The following is a 17,123-nucleotide window of genomic DNA, read 5'->3' as shown; positions in this document are numbered from 1 at the left end:
CTCAGCTTAAATGTACTTTATCACACAGACATTTCCTGATTTCTCCTCACTTCAAACATAATTCATAACTATTTATTCATTTGTATTGTTAATTTGATGTCTGTTTTCCAATTAGACTAAGTTCCATGAGAGCAGAGTGTGTCTATTTTATTCACCACTCTATTCCTAGCACCAGCAAAATGCTTTGCATCTGATGACTGTTAGATAAATATTTGTTGAAAGAATAATTACGCAGGGTTCAAGCTGGCAATTTAATTTTCGTGGGTTTGTGGAGGGTTTTAGTCTCCCTCTCTCTCTTTGGCTCCACCTCTAGGAACCTTCGAAAAAGAATCTGTTCTAAATTCATAACATGAAAACAGGTTTGTTCTCTTTCTCGATGTAGCTTCACGGAAGAATGGTGATGCCTTAGCCAACAGTTTTCTATGAAAATCTGCCCCCCAAAGGGACAGAGAAGAGAAACATGGAGCCAAGTACAGGAGGGCACAGGGTTAGCGAATCAGAAACAATTACAGTGTAAGGGGTCACCACATGGTAATTCAATTGAAAAACAGATTTCGGAAACAGGTATGAATTTGTATCTATCAATAGGAATTTGTCCTTTATTATAAGCATGGGAAAGGTGGGGGGCAGAGAACAAACATAGCTTATGCTGAAGAAACTGCTGGTGTTCTTCTTATTTCATTGCTTGTATAAATAGAAGTCTGGCTCCGTGAACAGGTAAGTAGGTGAGACCCAGGTTATGCCATTTCTATCTACAGAAAAAGAAACGGATACCTCATCCTCCAGGTAACACAGGGAGCCTGAAAACTCACCGGGATCTCATCACTTGCTCTCCAGATTGGGGAACTCCCTTTGCCACCTGGATCCTAACGTATCTCTAGCCGTTATGCCAATATAAGCTGAAAGACTAGTTTTTTGATGTTTATGCGATAGGTATTTTAGATATAGTAAGTCATTTAATCCCCCTACAAGCCTATATGTGGATAGCATTATCCAAGGTGACAGTGAGTACGTGATACAGTCAGGATATACTTATGATGATTCTAAGGTCAATACTCACTTCGCCCGAAGGGCTTGCCTTGCAATCTGACACGTTTGAAGTCACCAGTAAAACCTAGTCCGGCAGTTTCTTAAAGCCTGGTCCGCAGACCCCTGCGTCAGAATCACTGTTGGTCTTTGTTAAAAATTCAGATTCCCTGGCCCTGTCTAAGACTGAAGGAATCATCAGGTGATTCTGATGCAGGGCACCTGTGGAAGCAGATGATTCACATGCATGAGGACCACACGCATAGGCTATGGGCATTATCGCACAGACAGCTGCATAACATCCTAGCTGACTTCAGCCCTGCTCGGCAGTCTCTAACCAAACCTGCGCTCAGAGCCGCCTGGTCTCCCGCAGGCGCAGAACGGAACTGGTCACGGGCTCCTGTACGCTAGGCGGGGCTCCCTAAGACTCCTCCCCCTCCGAACTAGCCGATGCAAGGGGCGGGGCTCTCCCTAAGAAACTTAATTCCGGCTTCTCCCTCCTGCCCCGCCCCCGGATCTCAGACCAATCAGACGGCAGGTTGCTGAAGCTCGGGGCCAATGCTCGGGGCCGTCCTTATTTCCTCCGTGCAGTTTGAAACTGTCAGGTTGCTGCTGAGGAAGTCGCTGGACTCACTGTTGTCTCAGCGGCGACGCGGAGACAAGACGCGGAGGAAGGAGTCCGTGTTTGCGGAGAGCCGAGGTGGTGGGTAGCGGCGCCGCGGGCGAGCCCCGCGCCCCTGGCGGAGGCACTGGAGTGGGGTTTAAAGTGTCTCGGCCTGGGTTGGCGCCCCCGGGGATCGGACGGGACAGGGCTGGGGGCATCTTCCCGAAACGCGGGCCCTTCAACTGTTCTGCGGGGCGGCAAGGTCGAGAGGTTTTTTCCCTCCGAGCCGTCCGGGAAGAGAGGGCAGGAGTGAGGGGTGCCTGAAGTATAGCGGTATTGTCGCTATAGGTTCGGGTCATTTAAAACGTTAGGGGGTAAAATGACCATGGCTAACCCTTTGTTTTTTGGGGTTTTTAAAAACAACTTTATTGGAGTATAATTGCTTTACAATGGTGTATTAGTTTCTGCTTTATAACAAAGTGAATCAGTTGTACATATACATATGTTCCCATATCTCTTCCCTCTTGCAACTCCCTCCCCCCCCACCCTCCCTATCCCACCCCTCTAGGTGGTCACAAAGCACTGAACTGATCTCCCTGTGCTATGCGGCTGCTTCCCACTAGCTATCTATTTTACGTTTGGTAACGTATATATGTCCATGCCACTCTCTCACTTTGTCACAGCTTACCCTTCCCCCTCCCCATATCCTCAAGTTCATTCTCTAGTAGGTCTGTGTATTTATTCCCGTCTTATCCCTAGGTTCTTCATGACCTTTTTTTTTTCCTTAGATTCCATATATATGTGTTAGCATACGGTATTTGTTTTTCTCTTTCTGACTTACTTCATTCTGTATGACAAACCCTAGGTTCATCCACCTCACTACAAATATCTCAATTTCATTTCTTTTTATGGCTAATACTTTGTTTTAAAGTAAGTATTCGATTAACACAGGGGTAAGAGAAGGTGATTGAAGAGAACTTGTAGCCCTTTGCTTGCTCGCAGCTGCTTCTCGCTCTGTAGTCCCTGACTTGGGGAGGGGCTGGCGCACCCCCTCTCCTTGCCTGCAGCTAAGACAGCTCAAGGGCACAGGGACGTCACCCTGCTGCCCGCTCGCTCGCACGTTAATTCACTCTCTGCCTCTTGGAGGTTAATTTGAAATCCCGGACCCCGCTTCCCCTATCAGCCAGGCAATTACCAAGATGTAATTTGATTTCTCTGGCAATAGACAAGGGCTCAGAACTTTTTATCTCGTGGTTTCTGATATCTTGGGTTAGAGAATACTGAAAATTTAGTTATCTGATGTACATCTGCTTCCCATCAAAGCAAGTTTCATTTTTCTCCTTCGTCTCTGAACTAGAAACAGTAAGGAAAATGCTACTGTTGGTAGAGTTTTAGATAAACTGTCATACCTTGTTGGCATCAAAACAGGGCAGATGGAAGATTTATAGCATATTTTCCAAAAGTACAGTAGTTGTTTTGTGTCTTCAGTGTCTATATTCAGAAATCCTTTTTGAGATCTGACCATACTTCTCAGCTTATTTGTTTTTTAAATAATCAGCACCCCCCAACCCCTGCCCCCCTTATTACCAGTCTGCAGACACATCCTAAAGGAAGAAGGGAATTGAAATAGAAGGGACAAAGTTACCACAGTGGTGGATTTGAAGTCCGTGAAGCAGCCATTCCTTGTTGCAGACGTATGTGCTTATTTTATCCTCCCTAATTGGCTTAACTAAAGTCAGTCATGCTGAGATTTCATTTACTTATCATGTCTCTACACAGTAATGCTCATTGAATAAAGTTGAAATTTCCTTTCCACAGTCTAACCCCAACCTATGTTTCCATTCTAATATTGCACTTCTCCCTGTATCTGCCCTTTCTATTTCATTTTCTTCATCTCTTAATTTTCAGCCCACTGTGATTGAGACTTGTTCCACTGTCCACTGAAATTGTTCAGGCTAAATGCCCCAGCAACTTCCTGATTGCCAAATTCAAGGGACTCTATCAGATTCTCATCTTCCTTTGGCATCTGTTTCTGACCACTCTCTCCTGGAAGCTTTTGTGATGCTGTTCTCGTTGTTCTACTGTTCTGACTTCCTTTTCAATCTTTGCTGGCTCTTCTCACTTCCCCTTTAAATATTAGCGGTTCTGATTTTAACCCTCCTCTTGCTACAATAGTGGCCCTTAACTTCACTAAGGTTATAGTACCCTCTGGACACATTGGAAGCTGAGAATCCTCTTCCTAGAAAAATACACATGTGCTAAAAATATTGCATACAGTTTGGGTGTAAGGACCTCAGAATAAGCACTCTCTCTCACACTCCTTTTCATAAGTGATCTTATCCTCTCTCTTTTTTCAGCAGTTCCCATTATGCTGACGATTCCTCAAAATGAATCTCGAAACCTATACATCCAGTGCAGGGCTCCCACCTTGCTTAACTCCAGAAAGTACCATTCACATTGTAGCCATTGTGAATGGCAGTCCTTGGAGTTGTGCATTGCATAAGTGGTGTGCCCAAGATACTGCATAACGGCAGCCTCACTTCCGTGCCTCGGAGGCACCTCATACCCAACAAGTCTGATAGTGAGCCCATTACCCTTTCTCCCAACCTGCTTGTCTTCCTATATTCCTTGCCTTGGGGAGTAGCACTACCATCCATCTAGTTGCAAGCCAGAAATCTGGAAGAGATCGACATTTCCTCCCATTAACCCCTTAACCAATTGTTGATCGTGATCTCGAATTTCCACTGCCATAACACAACTGTCTTACAGGCATAACTCCGTCCACTTCCCATTGCTGCCTCCTCCATTCAGGTCCCCATTTGCCAGAGGGAACATTTATCTCTTGGACTACTGAAGTTGGCTCTCCGTTGCTCTTTCTTCAGTATCCCACCTCTCAAATCCATCCTGAAAGCTGCCAGAGTGATCTTTCTAAAAGACAAGCCTGATCATGTTATCACTTGTTTAAGACTTTAATAACTTCTCTTAGAAGAAAGATGAAACTTTTTAACATGACATAATTATGATCTTCCATGATCTGGCTGCTCCTTACCTTGCCTGTTTCATCCTTAGCCAAACCTTGCTTTGTACCCTTTGCTTTAGCCTCACAAACTACTTGCAGTTCCTGGAGTATGTGTCCATGCCTCATTGACTTTGCTTATGCTGCACTATTGCCTTGCATATCCTTTAATCTTTTATCTGTCTTTCAGGTCTCAACACCCTGATCGTTTATTTCCACTCCTTCACACCCTCATCATCCTACCCTGTGAAAAAGGCTACTCTGACCTCCCTACTTTGTGCCTCTGTTGTTTTAGGATCTAACAGCACTTTTTCTATCAGTCATTTCTAATATATACATGTCTGGCCCTCCTTACAGATTGCAGAGTCCTTGAGGACAAGGACTTCTTCATCTTACCTTTCTCACCAATGTCTTACATATAACTGGTGTTCGGATCATTTGAATAGTCATAATATGCCTTTTAAGGAACTTATGTACTTGTTACTACCAGTAATGTTATTATTATTTATTTTTTTGGTTAAGACCTTAAACAATTTTTCTTTGCATGGTATTAGAATCTATTGTTCCATATAGGCTTGCTTTTCTTAAAATAGTATTCCCAAAAGGTCAGTTCGCCAAGCAGAGAATTTACACAGGTTGTTCCTTCTCTCTTGGTTCAGTATCTTGTGGGAAAGGATGCAGCATCTAGGTCCTCACACACTGTTGAACAGTGATCACACGTTCTGATTCTCAGCAGCCCCTACCATGGATTTTTCTGGGGAGCCTCCATTTTTTCTTTAACCTTTCATGTATTTGTCTCATCTCCTTGACTACATTAATAAACTGGGAAGTGAGTCTTTGTCTTTCTTGCCCAGTGATTTCGTCCGTGGGTGTTCAGTATGTTGAATGATTTTAACATATCGAATGGTTATTGTTTATAGGGTAGGATGTTATTACACACACATATATGTATATAGAAAACATTTTACTTTAGTTTAAGTATTGCAAAAAACAAACTGAAGTTAGCTTCTCCTGTTTTATAGTATTTGTACAGAATGTCATCAGATGAGGAGAAATGCTCACCTCCAGTTTTGCACAATGAATCCGACCGAGGCAGTTCTGTCTCTTCAGAACTTCAGGTAGGAAGACATGTCTAAATTTGTCATGACTTATTTATTTCAAACAAGAGACAACATGAGGGAAAACTAGGAATACATTTTTCATTCATTCATGCCATTTACATTTATAATTATAATGTGTATCAAATTATAATAATATCAAACTTTGGGAATTATTTTACAAACCTTGGGAAATACCTTACATTGTTTTAATTAACCTTTCAGAAAATAATCATGAACGCTTCCAGCATTCTCTGTACAAAGGCTTCAAACAACACAGTGAGAGGAGAAGCTGGAAATCTGAAGAAACATTTTTTCTTGAAATTTTCTCTTTGTAGCTTTCTCATGTGAATGCTGCTTTCACTTTAATGCAAATTAATCCAATATCAAGCCATCCAGAGTTCTGGGGCCCTAGATTCCCCAGTGTTCCACTGTTGGTTCTGGCCCCTGTTGCCATACCATTCAGCACCTGCTGGTGCCCAGGACCTGGACAGTGACAGGTACATTGACTACAGAAGGCGTGGCTTTTATATGAAATGTTTTCAATTTCTTTTAATTCTAAGTGTTTTATCATCAAAAATATGGATTCAGATTTCTAGAGTAGATTTTAAATGAGAGAATACGGACACGGTATATCTTGGGTTTTATGGTTATATTACTTAAGAGGGGAAAAGCTGGATGGTATGTTTATGCCTAAGTAGAGTAAGTTGTTACTGGCACTGCATAAGATGACAGAAGCTTCAGGGAAATATTTTATGAAACAGATGTGTTCCTTTAATTGAAATAACAGGTTTAGGAATTGGGAAGCTATTGGAAAAGTATCTGTGAATATTTACTAGGGTAAAAGTGGTCTGGAATTGTGACTTAGATGTTTCATCCTTGCCTTCCCTTTGGATGTTACCTCTCCCATATAGTGCTATCTCTTTAGGCAACAGTGTTGTTCTGCACCCTTCATCTTTGCCATATCCAAACTTCCTTCAGGAGAGAGCTGATTAACTTATTTATACCTGTGATATTGTGAGTTATAATAAGTAAATAGTTGGTCTTCATCCCATTTCTGCCACAGAGCTCCTAAACCTATTGGAATTTCCTAACTAGTGAGAATGATGGTATCTTTTGTTATGTTGATGATGTGACTTTTGGACCTCGCCTAAGGATGGGGACTGGTTGCCAGGAGAGACAACCATGTTATCAGAGGGTTGAAACGTTCAGTCACACCCCCCTGACCTCAGGGAGAGGGTCTTGGAAGTTGAATCAATCGCCAGTGGTCATTGATTTATTCAATTATGCCTATTTATTGAAGCCTGCATCAAAACCCAAAAGGACTGGGTTTGGGGAGCTTCCAGTTGGTGAACACATGTAAGTGCTGGGTGACTGGCCTGCCAGGAGAGGGTACGGAAGCTCCATGCCCCTTCCCCATACCTTGCCCTGTATATTTCTTCCATCTGGCTATTTCTGGGTTATATCCTTTTACTGGTAATCTAGTAAGTAAAATGTTTCTCCGAGTTCTGTGAGCCCTCTAGCAAATTACTCAAACCCAAGGAGTGGGTCTTTGGAACCTCCAGTCCATAGCTGGTTGGTCAGAAGCACAGGTGATAACCTGGACTTGCGACTGGCATCTGAAGTCGTGGGGTGGGGGAGGGCAGTTTTGTGGGACTGATCCCTTCACCTTTGGAATCTGATGCTATCTCTGGTGGAAAGTGTCAGAATTGAGTTGAATTATAGGACACCCAAGTGGTGTCTGAGGATTGCTTAGTGGTGGTGGGGAAAAAACTCACAGGACCTTTAATACTAAAATGTAAACACCTTATAAGATCTTCAAACTTTTTTATCACACAAGCAGCACCCAAAGACTCAGACTTAGAGTAAGTGCTAATGATAAGCATGTGACAAGGTGTGAAGTCACTGGCTACCACACAGCTCATCACTCTTGTGTCATAAGGAGGGACTGGCCCCATCAGATGTGCTTGAGTTTTGCGTGGCTGGTAGTTGGTGTGGACCACCTATGTCATAGTTGTGTGCTCACCTGTACAGCTTACTTGAGCAGATGTGTACAGGTGTGAAGTTAAAATAACAACAAAACATAAACTTGTACAGAGCTACAACCTTTCCAATCTATGACACATTCACAAGAATTTGACAGCAATGGCAGAAGGGGCTTTATTCCAACTAACAAACAAATTTAATAATATACAGCTTCTGGCCTGTTAAAATTTAGTATATATGTCACCTTTGATAGTGTATGCTCTTTTATTAATTTTTTAAAGAGTTAAATAGCTTAAAAATGAAATATGAAGAAAATATTGTGGATTCCCTGAAGTACCTTCTTGGAAACTAGTTTGAAACGTATTGATATTGACTACTTACATAGTCTACAAGGTAGCTCTGACTTCAGAATTCTGACTGCAATTACATCTATTCTTTTGGGAAACACAAGACACTATGATATATTCATGGCCAGAAACTTGAGTGTGTTTAGACAGTTAAATATTCTTACTCATAGAAAACAGGGAGAAAGTAAGGGTTGCTAATTTTCAAACACCTATACCATATCATGATGGTCTTATTAAGGTAAGGTTCTTCCTTTGCTTTGACAGAATCTCTGTTAACTCAGTTCAGCAGGTATTTACTGTGACACTTCAAGGAGGTGATTTTTAGCATCATTTTTCTTCATCCTGAAGGTGAATCAAATAATAAGACAGTTATGACCAATGAAATGATGATAGTGGAGTTTTCTGTATCTGAACTAAACTTTTTATGGAGAAAAATTAATATTAATTCTTTAGAATAATGACATTTCATATTCTTGAAAACCTTCCCCCCATTTTTACTGCAGAGACGTTCTCTGGGTCCATGGCATAATATCCTTAGAAATTACTCCTGAATAGGAATATTTGTTGCCTCAGTGACCAACCCCTTTTGAATGGAGACTAAGTTCCAGTATATTTTTTACTTCACTGATAGAATTTTTTGGTTTGGCTAAACAAATATCTAACTATCTATATTAGGAAATTCCACTTTTTTTTTTTTTAACTTGAGGAATATTCCTGTAAGGTCTACACTTTATGGCGTGCTTTTTTTTATCCTCCTTTGGCATGTGCCATGATGTGCCAGCAGGTAGAATGCAGGTTGGCATTGTGTTCTCTTTTTATCTTCAGTATTCTTTCTCTTCCAGTATCTCTCATACTCTTTCCATGCTTACATATGAAAAGAGACTCAGGGTTGTTGTAGAATTGGGTGGGAGCAGGGATTGATCAGAGCCAAAACTACTTTTCATCCCTAGACCTTCCTGTTGTGGAGTCTTTGGGAGCAGCATCTTAGAACTAAATTTCAGAAAAGCAGAGAAATTGCCGTGTCTTTTCCCACCTGCAAGCAGCTGCCAATTGAAAGAGGGCTCTTCTGTGTTGTAGATGTTGATCAGCTTCAGGAAACTGCTCTAGGTAATCTGTGTCACCGTTTTAAATTGACATGCTGAAGGAATATGGGTACTAAGGCATTAGCACTAGAAGAAATTTGGGTAGGTATATTTGTTGGATTTTTTGCTTGTTTTTAAGAAATTTTACTTACTACAAGAGAGTGAGTAAATAATGAATGAAAAACATAAAAGTACACATTCCTTACTATCGTTTGGGCATACTGTTTCAGGAACTGAAGTAGAAAACATCTTTGTGCCTTTACCATTCTTTTGCCTGAGTGTCCCTTGTGACAGGGATATAATACATTATTTATTGTTGGCTTCTCATAGGAAGAGTATGAAGAACTGCTTCGTTATGCTATAGTGACTCCAAATATTGAATCAAGTGCTTCACAGCCGTCTCATTCTAAGGGAGAAGTGGTGCCAGATATTAGAATTCCTACTATAATTGATGATATTCTTCAAAATCCAGGTTATGTATATTTTTCGAGATGTCTCTTCATTTAAGATGTTACTGAGTTTTTTAATGCTGTTGACTTTTGATTGTGAAAATACTTCTCCAGTGATTCTTCTCAATCAACAGTGTATATCACTATAATTTGGAGGAAATTTTACATTTTAATACGTTTTTCTTGGCTCTTATATAACAGTTGGATTTTTATTTGAACTTCATTTAGCTATTTTATGAAAAGTCATAAAATTAGAGCAACACTGTAGCAATTACATGTCTTTTAGTGGAGTATGTTGCATCTCTGTACTTGTTACAATGGTTTTATGCCGGGAGACACTGGAAACGAAATGCCCAAGCCCCCAAATTAGAGATGGTCTATAGGTACCCCTCAGAACCCCTTAAGTTCACGAACCATGTGCTAGTACTTTGTCAGCAGTATTTATACGGGCCTGGAGGACTGTTTGGATTGTTACCGCAAAGGTGAACCCATTTTTGAACTGTGTCACTGACAGAATTGAGAACTAACACAAACCAGGATGTGTGTTGATAGATGAGTGAGTGAAAGGTAGAGAAAGGAAGATAAAGCTCCTTTTACCAATCTGTTCCTTATTTGATACAAGATTCCAAACAGCTCACTCAAAACAAGCGTTCTTTCAAGGGGTGCAGATAGCCCTCCTAAAACAGCCCTGATAATGGGCAGTTATCAACAATAAGCATAACTCCAAGGATCCCTTGTTGAAGCACATGACACAGCCTAGTCAGAGCCAGCAGGCTCTTGGGTTCCTGGTAAGTCACAGCCCTAGTGTCTGTTGTTCCTCTCCCTCTGTAGACATGGAGTTTTCATTGCTCCTCAGCCTACGACACTGGATCAACAAATAGGACCAGAACCTCAAAACATACATATTTCTTCTAAAACTGAAACGTACTAACACTGAACACTTTCTGCCCAAATTCTGTTGATCTTCAAGAGATGTGACCCTTGGATTTATTCATTCTCCATCAGTGATCTCGACCATGTTTTGATTATATGCACTTCCTACTGAGCAAAGCCAAAGTGCTGAATACTGTCTTAAAGCAATCACTTTGGACCTAAGAACCCTGGTCTTTTCTAGCATGTAAGATAGTATTCATTTGTTTATGCTCTGCCCTTTTCAAAAAGGATTTGAGATCTAAGCGTACAACATGCAGTGAGTTTAGATATCCTAATTCACACACAGACTTGGTTAGAATGGACTATGTAAATTTATCCCATTCTCTTTACTCTTGGTATTGCCGTTGCTTGGTAAATAGGGTGTGTTGAAGTTGACAAAGTCTCTGTAAGCCTCTGACACAGCCATCCTTGTGAGGTTTTTTTCCCAGTTTCCTTTTCGCCGTGTATTAACTAAAGGTTTCTGAGGTGCAAGTAAAGAAGTCCCTATTTGGGGGGAACCGGTGTCACTTTAGTTTGAATGCAGCTAGTGAAAAGCAGCGGGCCCTGGAAATATCCAGTGTTGTAGGATAAGACAGCTTTTCTAAGTTCTAATGTCATTCATCCACTTACTCTTTTAGTGTGAATTGAATGCCATTAGTAGACTGAATTCTTTTTCATCCATATTTTTTGGGTGAATTGAGCCTATTAATGATACAATAAGACTTTTCGAGTCACACTTTTTTCTTTCTTCCTATTCTTTGTCTTAATGTTCCTGTATCCCAGCATACTGTATTTTCCTTGTTCTAAAATCTGATTTGTGTACAGCTACCTTCTTAAATTAGGTGTGTGTGATTAGGCATTCTACGTAAGACTGGTTAGGTTTAATTAAAAGAAAAATCTCTTTCTTTTCAGCAGGAAATAGCCCTGCAGTAAGAGAAACGAGGATGGAAGTTGGAAAAAGATGTGATTTAAATATTTCAAGTCATTCAAAGACAGACGGTAGGACTTTTCCTTAGCTTATTTTTATTAATATACAACATTTTGTGCTTGGTGAATATTATCCATGTAGTAAGGGGAATAATTGCAGCATATTACTTATTGGCAGGATTTTAAAATGCTATTATTACTAATTTATTAAGTAATACTATTTAAAATAATTTTGGGGGCTTCCCTGGTGATGCAGTGGTTGAGAATCTGCCTGTCAATTCAGGGGACATGGGTTCGAGCCCTGGTCCAGGAAGATCCCACATGCCGCGGAGCAAACTAAGCCCGTGCGCCACAACTACTGAGCCCACACTCTAGAGCCCGTGAACCACAACTACTGAGCCCACATGCTGCAACTACTGAAGCCTGCGTGCCTAGAGCCCGTGCTCCGCAACAAAGAAGCCACTGCAGTGAGAAGCCACCGCAACGAAGAGTAGCCCCCACTCGCCGCAACTAGAGAAAGCCTGTGTGCAGCAATAAAGACCCAACGCAGCCAAAAATAAATAAATAAATAAATTTATAAAAATAAATAAAATAAAATAAAATAATTTTGGGGACTTCCCTGGCAGTCCAGTGGTTAAGACTTCACCTTCCAGTGCAGGGGGTGCAGGTCCAATCCCGGGTTGGGGAGCTAAGATCCCATATACCTCGCAGCCAAAAGAACAAAACAGAAGCGATATTGTAACAAATTCAATAAAGACTTTAAAAATGGTCCACATCAAAAAAATCTTAAAAAAAATAAAATTAAATTATTTTGTAAGATGTCAGATACTACAATTAAGACAGGTTAATGCATTATAATGTGTGGCATTTTTTCTTAAAACTGCTAGATTAGAGAGCAGATTTTTTTTTTTAATACTTATTTACTTATTTTGGCTGTGCCGGGTCTTAGTTGCAGCACGTGGGATCTTCGTTGCAGCATGTGGGATCTTTTAGTTGTGGCATGCATGAGGGATCTAGTTCCCCAACCAGGGATCGAACCCGGGCCCCCTGTGTTGGGAGTGTGGAGTCTTACCCACTGGACCACCGGGGAAGTCCCAAAGGGCAGATATTTTTAAAGATTCAATGAGATATCATTTTGTCCAATTTAATTTTTTTCATAAACCAGAACATTATTTCCCAACTTTCAGGCATCCATGTACAAACTTAATGACTTTTGTCCCATCTTTATACCACCTGTCCTATTATTTAGTGTTTTTCTTTAGATATATTCATTTTTAGCTTAAATTCATTTTAAAAGGAAAATTTGTATCTGTCATTATTGATTATCGCATAAAAATAATATATACTTGTTACAATTAGAAAGCAATGGTTAAAATAAATGCAACTAAAACAAAGTTGTTAAATTTTGACCGAATACTAGTAGTGAGGATATGTTCAGCCTGAAGTCTGTTTCTTCTTTGTTGAAGGGTGAGATTAGCAAGTGTTAAAGAGGTTGTAAAAGCATACTAACACCAGACTGAAACTTTTTCTTTGACGTAGAATAATAAAAATAGACTTTTCTTACTATGTGATTCAGTGTTATTTTTTATTTATTTTTTTTTCGGTACATGGGCCTCTCACTGTTGTGGCCTCTCCCGTTGCGGAGCACAGGCTCCGGACGCGCAGGCTCAGCGGCCATGGCTCACGGGCCCAGCCGCTCCGCAGCATGTGGGATCTTCCCAGACCGGGGCATGAACCCGTGTCCCTTGCATCGGCAGGCGGACTCTCAACCACTGCGCCACCAGGGAAGCCCGATTCAGTGTTATTTAATGTAAGGACCATTTAAGCCACCATATAAGAAATGCCTCTATCCTTTAGTTTTCTCACTTATAAATGGAAGACTTGGAGCCTCCCACATTCTTAAGTTGATGCTATTTTTTAAAATGTGAGTATATATTTAAAAACAACAACAAAAAAGCAGAGCTATGCTTTTTCCCTGAGTGCAGATCTAATTGTAGTAAAAGAGAATATTCATGTACTTTGTCATTCTGCCTTTTTCTTTGGGTTCCTTAACCATCTTCAGAACATGTAGGTAGTGTTTCATTGTATGACTAGCCTGAACCATTTTTTGATACATTTTTTTACACAAAATATATGTATTAGGGAATGATTTTCCCTTTTGCAAAGTATTCTGGAAAGATTTACTTTTAAATAACAAGTTCTATAGTAGATTATTCTTTGTTTGATACATTCAGTAAGGAAAAGAGGAAAGCCCTTCAGTCTTGGTTATTAGGACCCTTATAGTAAAAGTGTGAGATACATGAGAAGTTATGATGAATAGTCTGTAATTCCAATATTCATGTGTGATAAAATAGTAACTTTTCTATTTTTGTGCTTTTTAAAGATAGATACCAATTCTCTTTCTGGCTCTGGCTCTCACACCAACCCCCCATGTACATGGGAAGGAGGTGGGAGTGATGTACATATGTACATACATATATATAGATACATATATTTCTCACCTATATGTTGAAGGCTCACAGGGTACCTTACAACTGAGTGTTTGATAAACTAAACTAGTCTCTTATAGTGTTGAATTTTAGTAGTGTTAAAACCCACACCATTGTTTTACATAAAGTAATAATGACTTATATACAGCCACTCTGACCTTGGTCATCACTTAACCCTTTCTAAACCTCAGTTTCCTCATCAGTAAAATGGAGATAATAATACCTTTTTCTTAGAGTAGTGTGTATTATGAGCTAATCCTTATGACGTTTTTATTATAGGAACATAAAAAGCATTTAGTAAACGTTGATATGATGATGTGAATGATAATAGTTTCAGCTCAGGCTATACCTAGGTATATGAAACATCCTTATTTGGGATAGAGGTCATTTGTGGGTGGGGGAGGGAAGTGTAGGAGACTTCTTGTGCTGGTCAGTCCTAAATCAGTGACAATACTGAAATTTAAAACAGCCAGATTCAGTACACTGAAAGTCCATTCTCTGCATTTTCCTCAGCCTCCATAGATAACTGACATCTTGTAGGCTTCCAGTATAACTCCTTACCAGTTTGGGTTATTTTCAATTTAGCTAACCACTCCAACTTTTCTTTTCTTCTAGGGTCATCACCAGTGTCGTCCCCAAGGAAGTCACCTCACCTGGTTATGGACTTCTTCAGTTCGAATCTTTTAGTTGACTCTTCCTCACCAAGGTCTAATTCTAGTCCTGTAGATGCCCATGAAGTAGTTGGGACCGATTTTCTTATTTCTGATGAAAACCTTCAAAAGATGGAAAATGTGCTTGATCATTGGAGTTCAGGTCTTAAGGTATTACAGTGTTCACTTACAATTGTTTAATATGTAGTATAGCAGTTTTGCTCTTGATTCCACTGTTTATTCTTCTTTTCTTTGAATTAAAAAGTTAAAAAAAAACAAAAAAACTTTAGTTGCCTTAGATCAGTCCAGTGTCTTAAATCTATGCCTCTCAATCGTTAACATCCATATGAATCATCTGGGGATTCTGTTAAACTGCAGCTTCTTATTCAGTCAGTCTTGGCCATGGTCCAAGATGGTGCATTTCTTTTTTTTTAAATTTTTTATTTGAAATGCACATAGTTAGACCTGTACCACTTTTAAAAAAATTTTTTTTTTTAGTTTTATTTATTTATTTTTGGCTGCATTGGGTCTTCGTTGCTGCATATGGGCTTTCTCTAGTTGCGGTGAGTGGGGGCTACTCTTCATTGCTGTGTGCACGCTTCTCATTGTGGTGGCTTCTCTTGTTGTGGAGCACAGGCTCTAGGCTCCCGGGCTTCACTAGTTGTGGCACGTGGGCTCAGTAGTTGTGGCTTGCAGTCTCTAGAGCACAGGCTCAGTAGTTGTGGAGCATGGACCTAGTTGCTCCATGGCATGTGGGATCTTCCCGGACCAGGCCTCGAACCTATGTCCTCTGCACTGGCAGGCAGATTCTTAACCACTGCGCCACCAGGGACATCCCTAAGATGGTGCATTTCTAACAAGCTCCCAGGTGATGGTTCAGAAGCCATACTTTGAATAGCAAGGTTTTAAATAGTTGCTGGAACAGCTCTCCATGTGCTACTGAACTTCTCTAGATGTTTTGAAAGGCTCAGCCTGTGTGACTGAGAGAGACACCTATTGAGCCTTTCCCACATCGTACCTATGACTAATGGAAATGTCTCCTTTTATATGAAGCATAAGACCCAATTTTAGCAACATGTATTCATTTTATAGCCACTCTTATAGCAACCACAGTGTATAACTGATAAATCAATAAAAATTGATTTTTATTTTGGTGATGTTAGTGGCCTCTAAATAAAACAAACTAATCCAGAAATAGCAGTTTTTCTGCTATTTAAAATATAATGGAGAAAATGACAGTTTTTCTGAAACAGTTTGAGAAAACTAAGCTGAGTATTCACATATGTGGAGAAATTATGGTCATGAGAGTTTTGTGGCATCTATATTTTCTCCATTATTTGGAACCTTAAATTCTAGAAGTAATCTTTTAGTATAATTTCTGTCATTTTTCTCCAGGGAACAGGTTTCATACTTCTAATCGTGGCGTTAAGTCCATTGGAGTAATGTACCACCAACCATTTAAAAATTGTCCTATGTTCAGTTAACCATACTGTTACCCAGTTTTTTGATACTGTTATCCAATTTTTTGATAACATGATTATTTGGTCTTTTTATTTATGCCAGTCAGTAGGGTGAAAAGGGATCGGTCTTAGCAATTTGTTGTAAGGTGGCTGTTGTGATGAATGATTTGGAGGAAGAAAACATCAACTCCAATGGTTTCCACTGTTCATCTCTATCTAAATAATATCCCAGTCCTGTGGCTCAGCCTAGGCCATAGTCCTGCATTTCCTTTTTGTCTGATCCACCTTAATATGGATATTTAAGTCCTTGAGTAAACAAAGGAATTGTTTATTAATGAATGAGACCTAAAAAATATTTTAATGACACTAAGGTTTCATACAAAGTAACTTAAAATAGGGGAAAAAAATCATGTCCTTAGTATGGTGAACGTGAACTAAGAAGAGCTGTGACTGTTGAACTTGCAGATGTTTTCATTAGTGGATTTTTTTTTAATAGCTCTTATGTTGATTGTTTGTTCTGATTTTTAAAAATTTTTTCTTAATTTCAGTGTCATTTTATGAAGTGGTATTAAGGAACAGACTACTTAATTGTCAGTATATTTATTTTTCAGACAAACATCATATCTGAACTAAGTAAATGGAGACTTAATTTTATTGACTGGCACCGAATGGAAATGAAAAAAGAGAGAGAAAAGCATGCAGCAGATATAAAACAACTGTGCAGCCAGATCAACAGCTTGAAGGAGCTGCAAAAAACCTATGAAGTCTCCATTGGGAGAAAAGATGAGGTCTTCTTTTTCATACTGCTTTTTAACTGAGATTCAGTAAATGTCTTGCTGGGTAATAAATGCCAGGAACTGATTTAGATCATTACAAGATACAAAGGGAAGATCATTTCAGAAACTGGTAGAAAAATAGATGCATAGAAACAAGATTTATTCTTCACATTAAATGTGCCAGGATCACGTCATTTTATCTTTGCCATCACGTTTTGTGTGCTCTAAGAGTGCATATTAAGTGTGGGAACACTAGTTTTTTCTTCCCAATCTTTTCTTCCTAACTGCCCTTAACAGAATGT

The 17,123-nt window shown here is 39.8% G+C and overlaps 1 protein-coding gene across 3 annotated transcripts in view; it reads left to right on the top strand.

Moving 5' to 3' along the window:
* Positions 1-1,630: 1,630 nt before the first annotated feature.
* Positions 1,631-17,123, top strand: part of POC5 (POC5 centriolar protein) — a 35,628-nt gene continuing 20,135 nt past the window's right edge. The window contains exons 1-6 of one of the 3 annotated variants that reach the window (XM_029218873.1): positions 1,631-1,729; positions 5,669-5,764; positions 9,489-9,630; positions 11,432-11,518; positions 14,551-14,756; positions 16,657-16,833. In XM_029218873.1, the coding sequence (XP_029074706.1) occupies positions 5,681-5,764; positions 9,489-9,630; positions 11,432-11,518; positions 14,551-14,756; positions 16,657-16,833 (696 nt within the window). In that variant the 5' untranslated portion in view covers positions 1,631-1,729; positions 5,669-5,680. Of the gene's footprint in view, positions 1,730-3,207; positions 3,325-5,668; positions 5,765-9,488; positions 9,631-11,431; positions 11,519-14,550; positions 14,757-16,656; positions 16,834-17,123 lie in introns of those variants that run through there. The other 2 variants (XM_029218876.1, XM_029218874.1) reach the window with 2 other exon arrangements.

The sequence above is a fragment of the Monodon monoceros genome, unplaced genomic scaffold (genome assembly GCF_005190385.1).
Source record: "Monodon monoceros isolate NGI ecotype Baffin Bay Population unplaced genomic scaffold, NGI_Narwhal_1 Super_Scaffold_12, whole genome shotgun sequence".
In the NCBI taxonomy this organism is placed as follows: domain Eukaryota; kingdom Metazoa; phylum Chordata; class Mammalia; order Artiodactyla; family Monodontidae; genus Monodon; species Monodon monoceros.
Note: the sequence above shows the minus strand (reverse complement) of the source record. Positions and strands in the feature narration are given on the sequence as shown.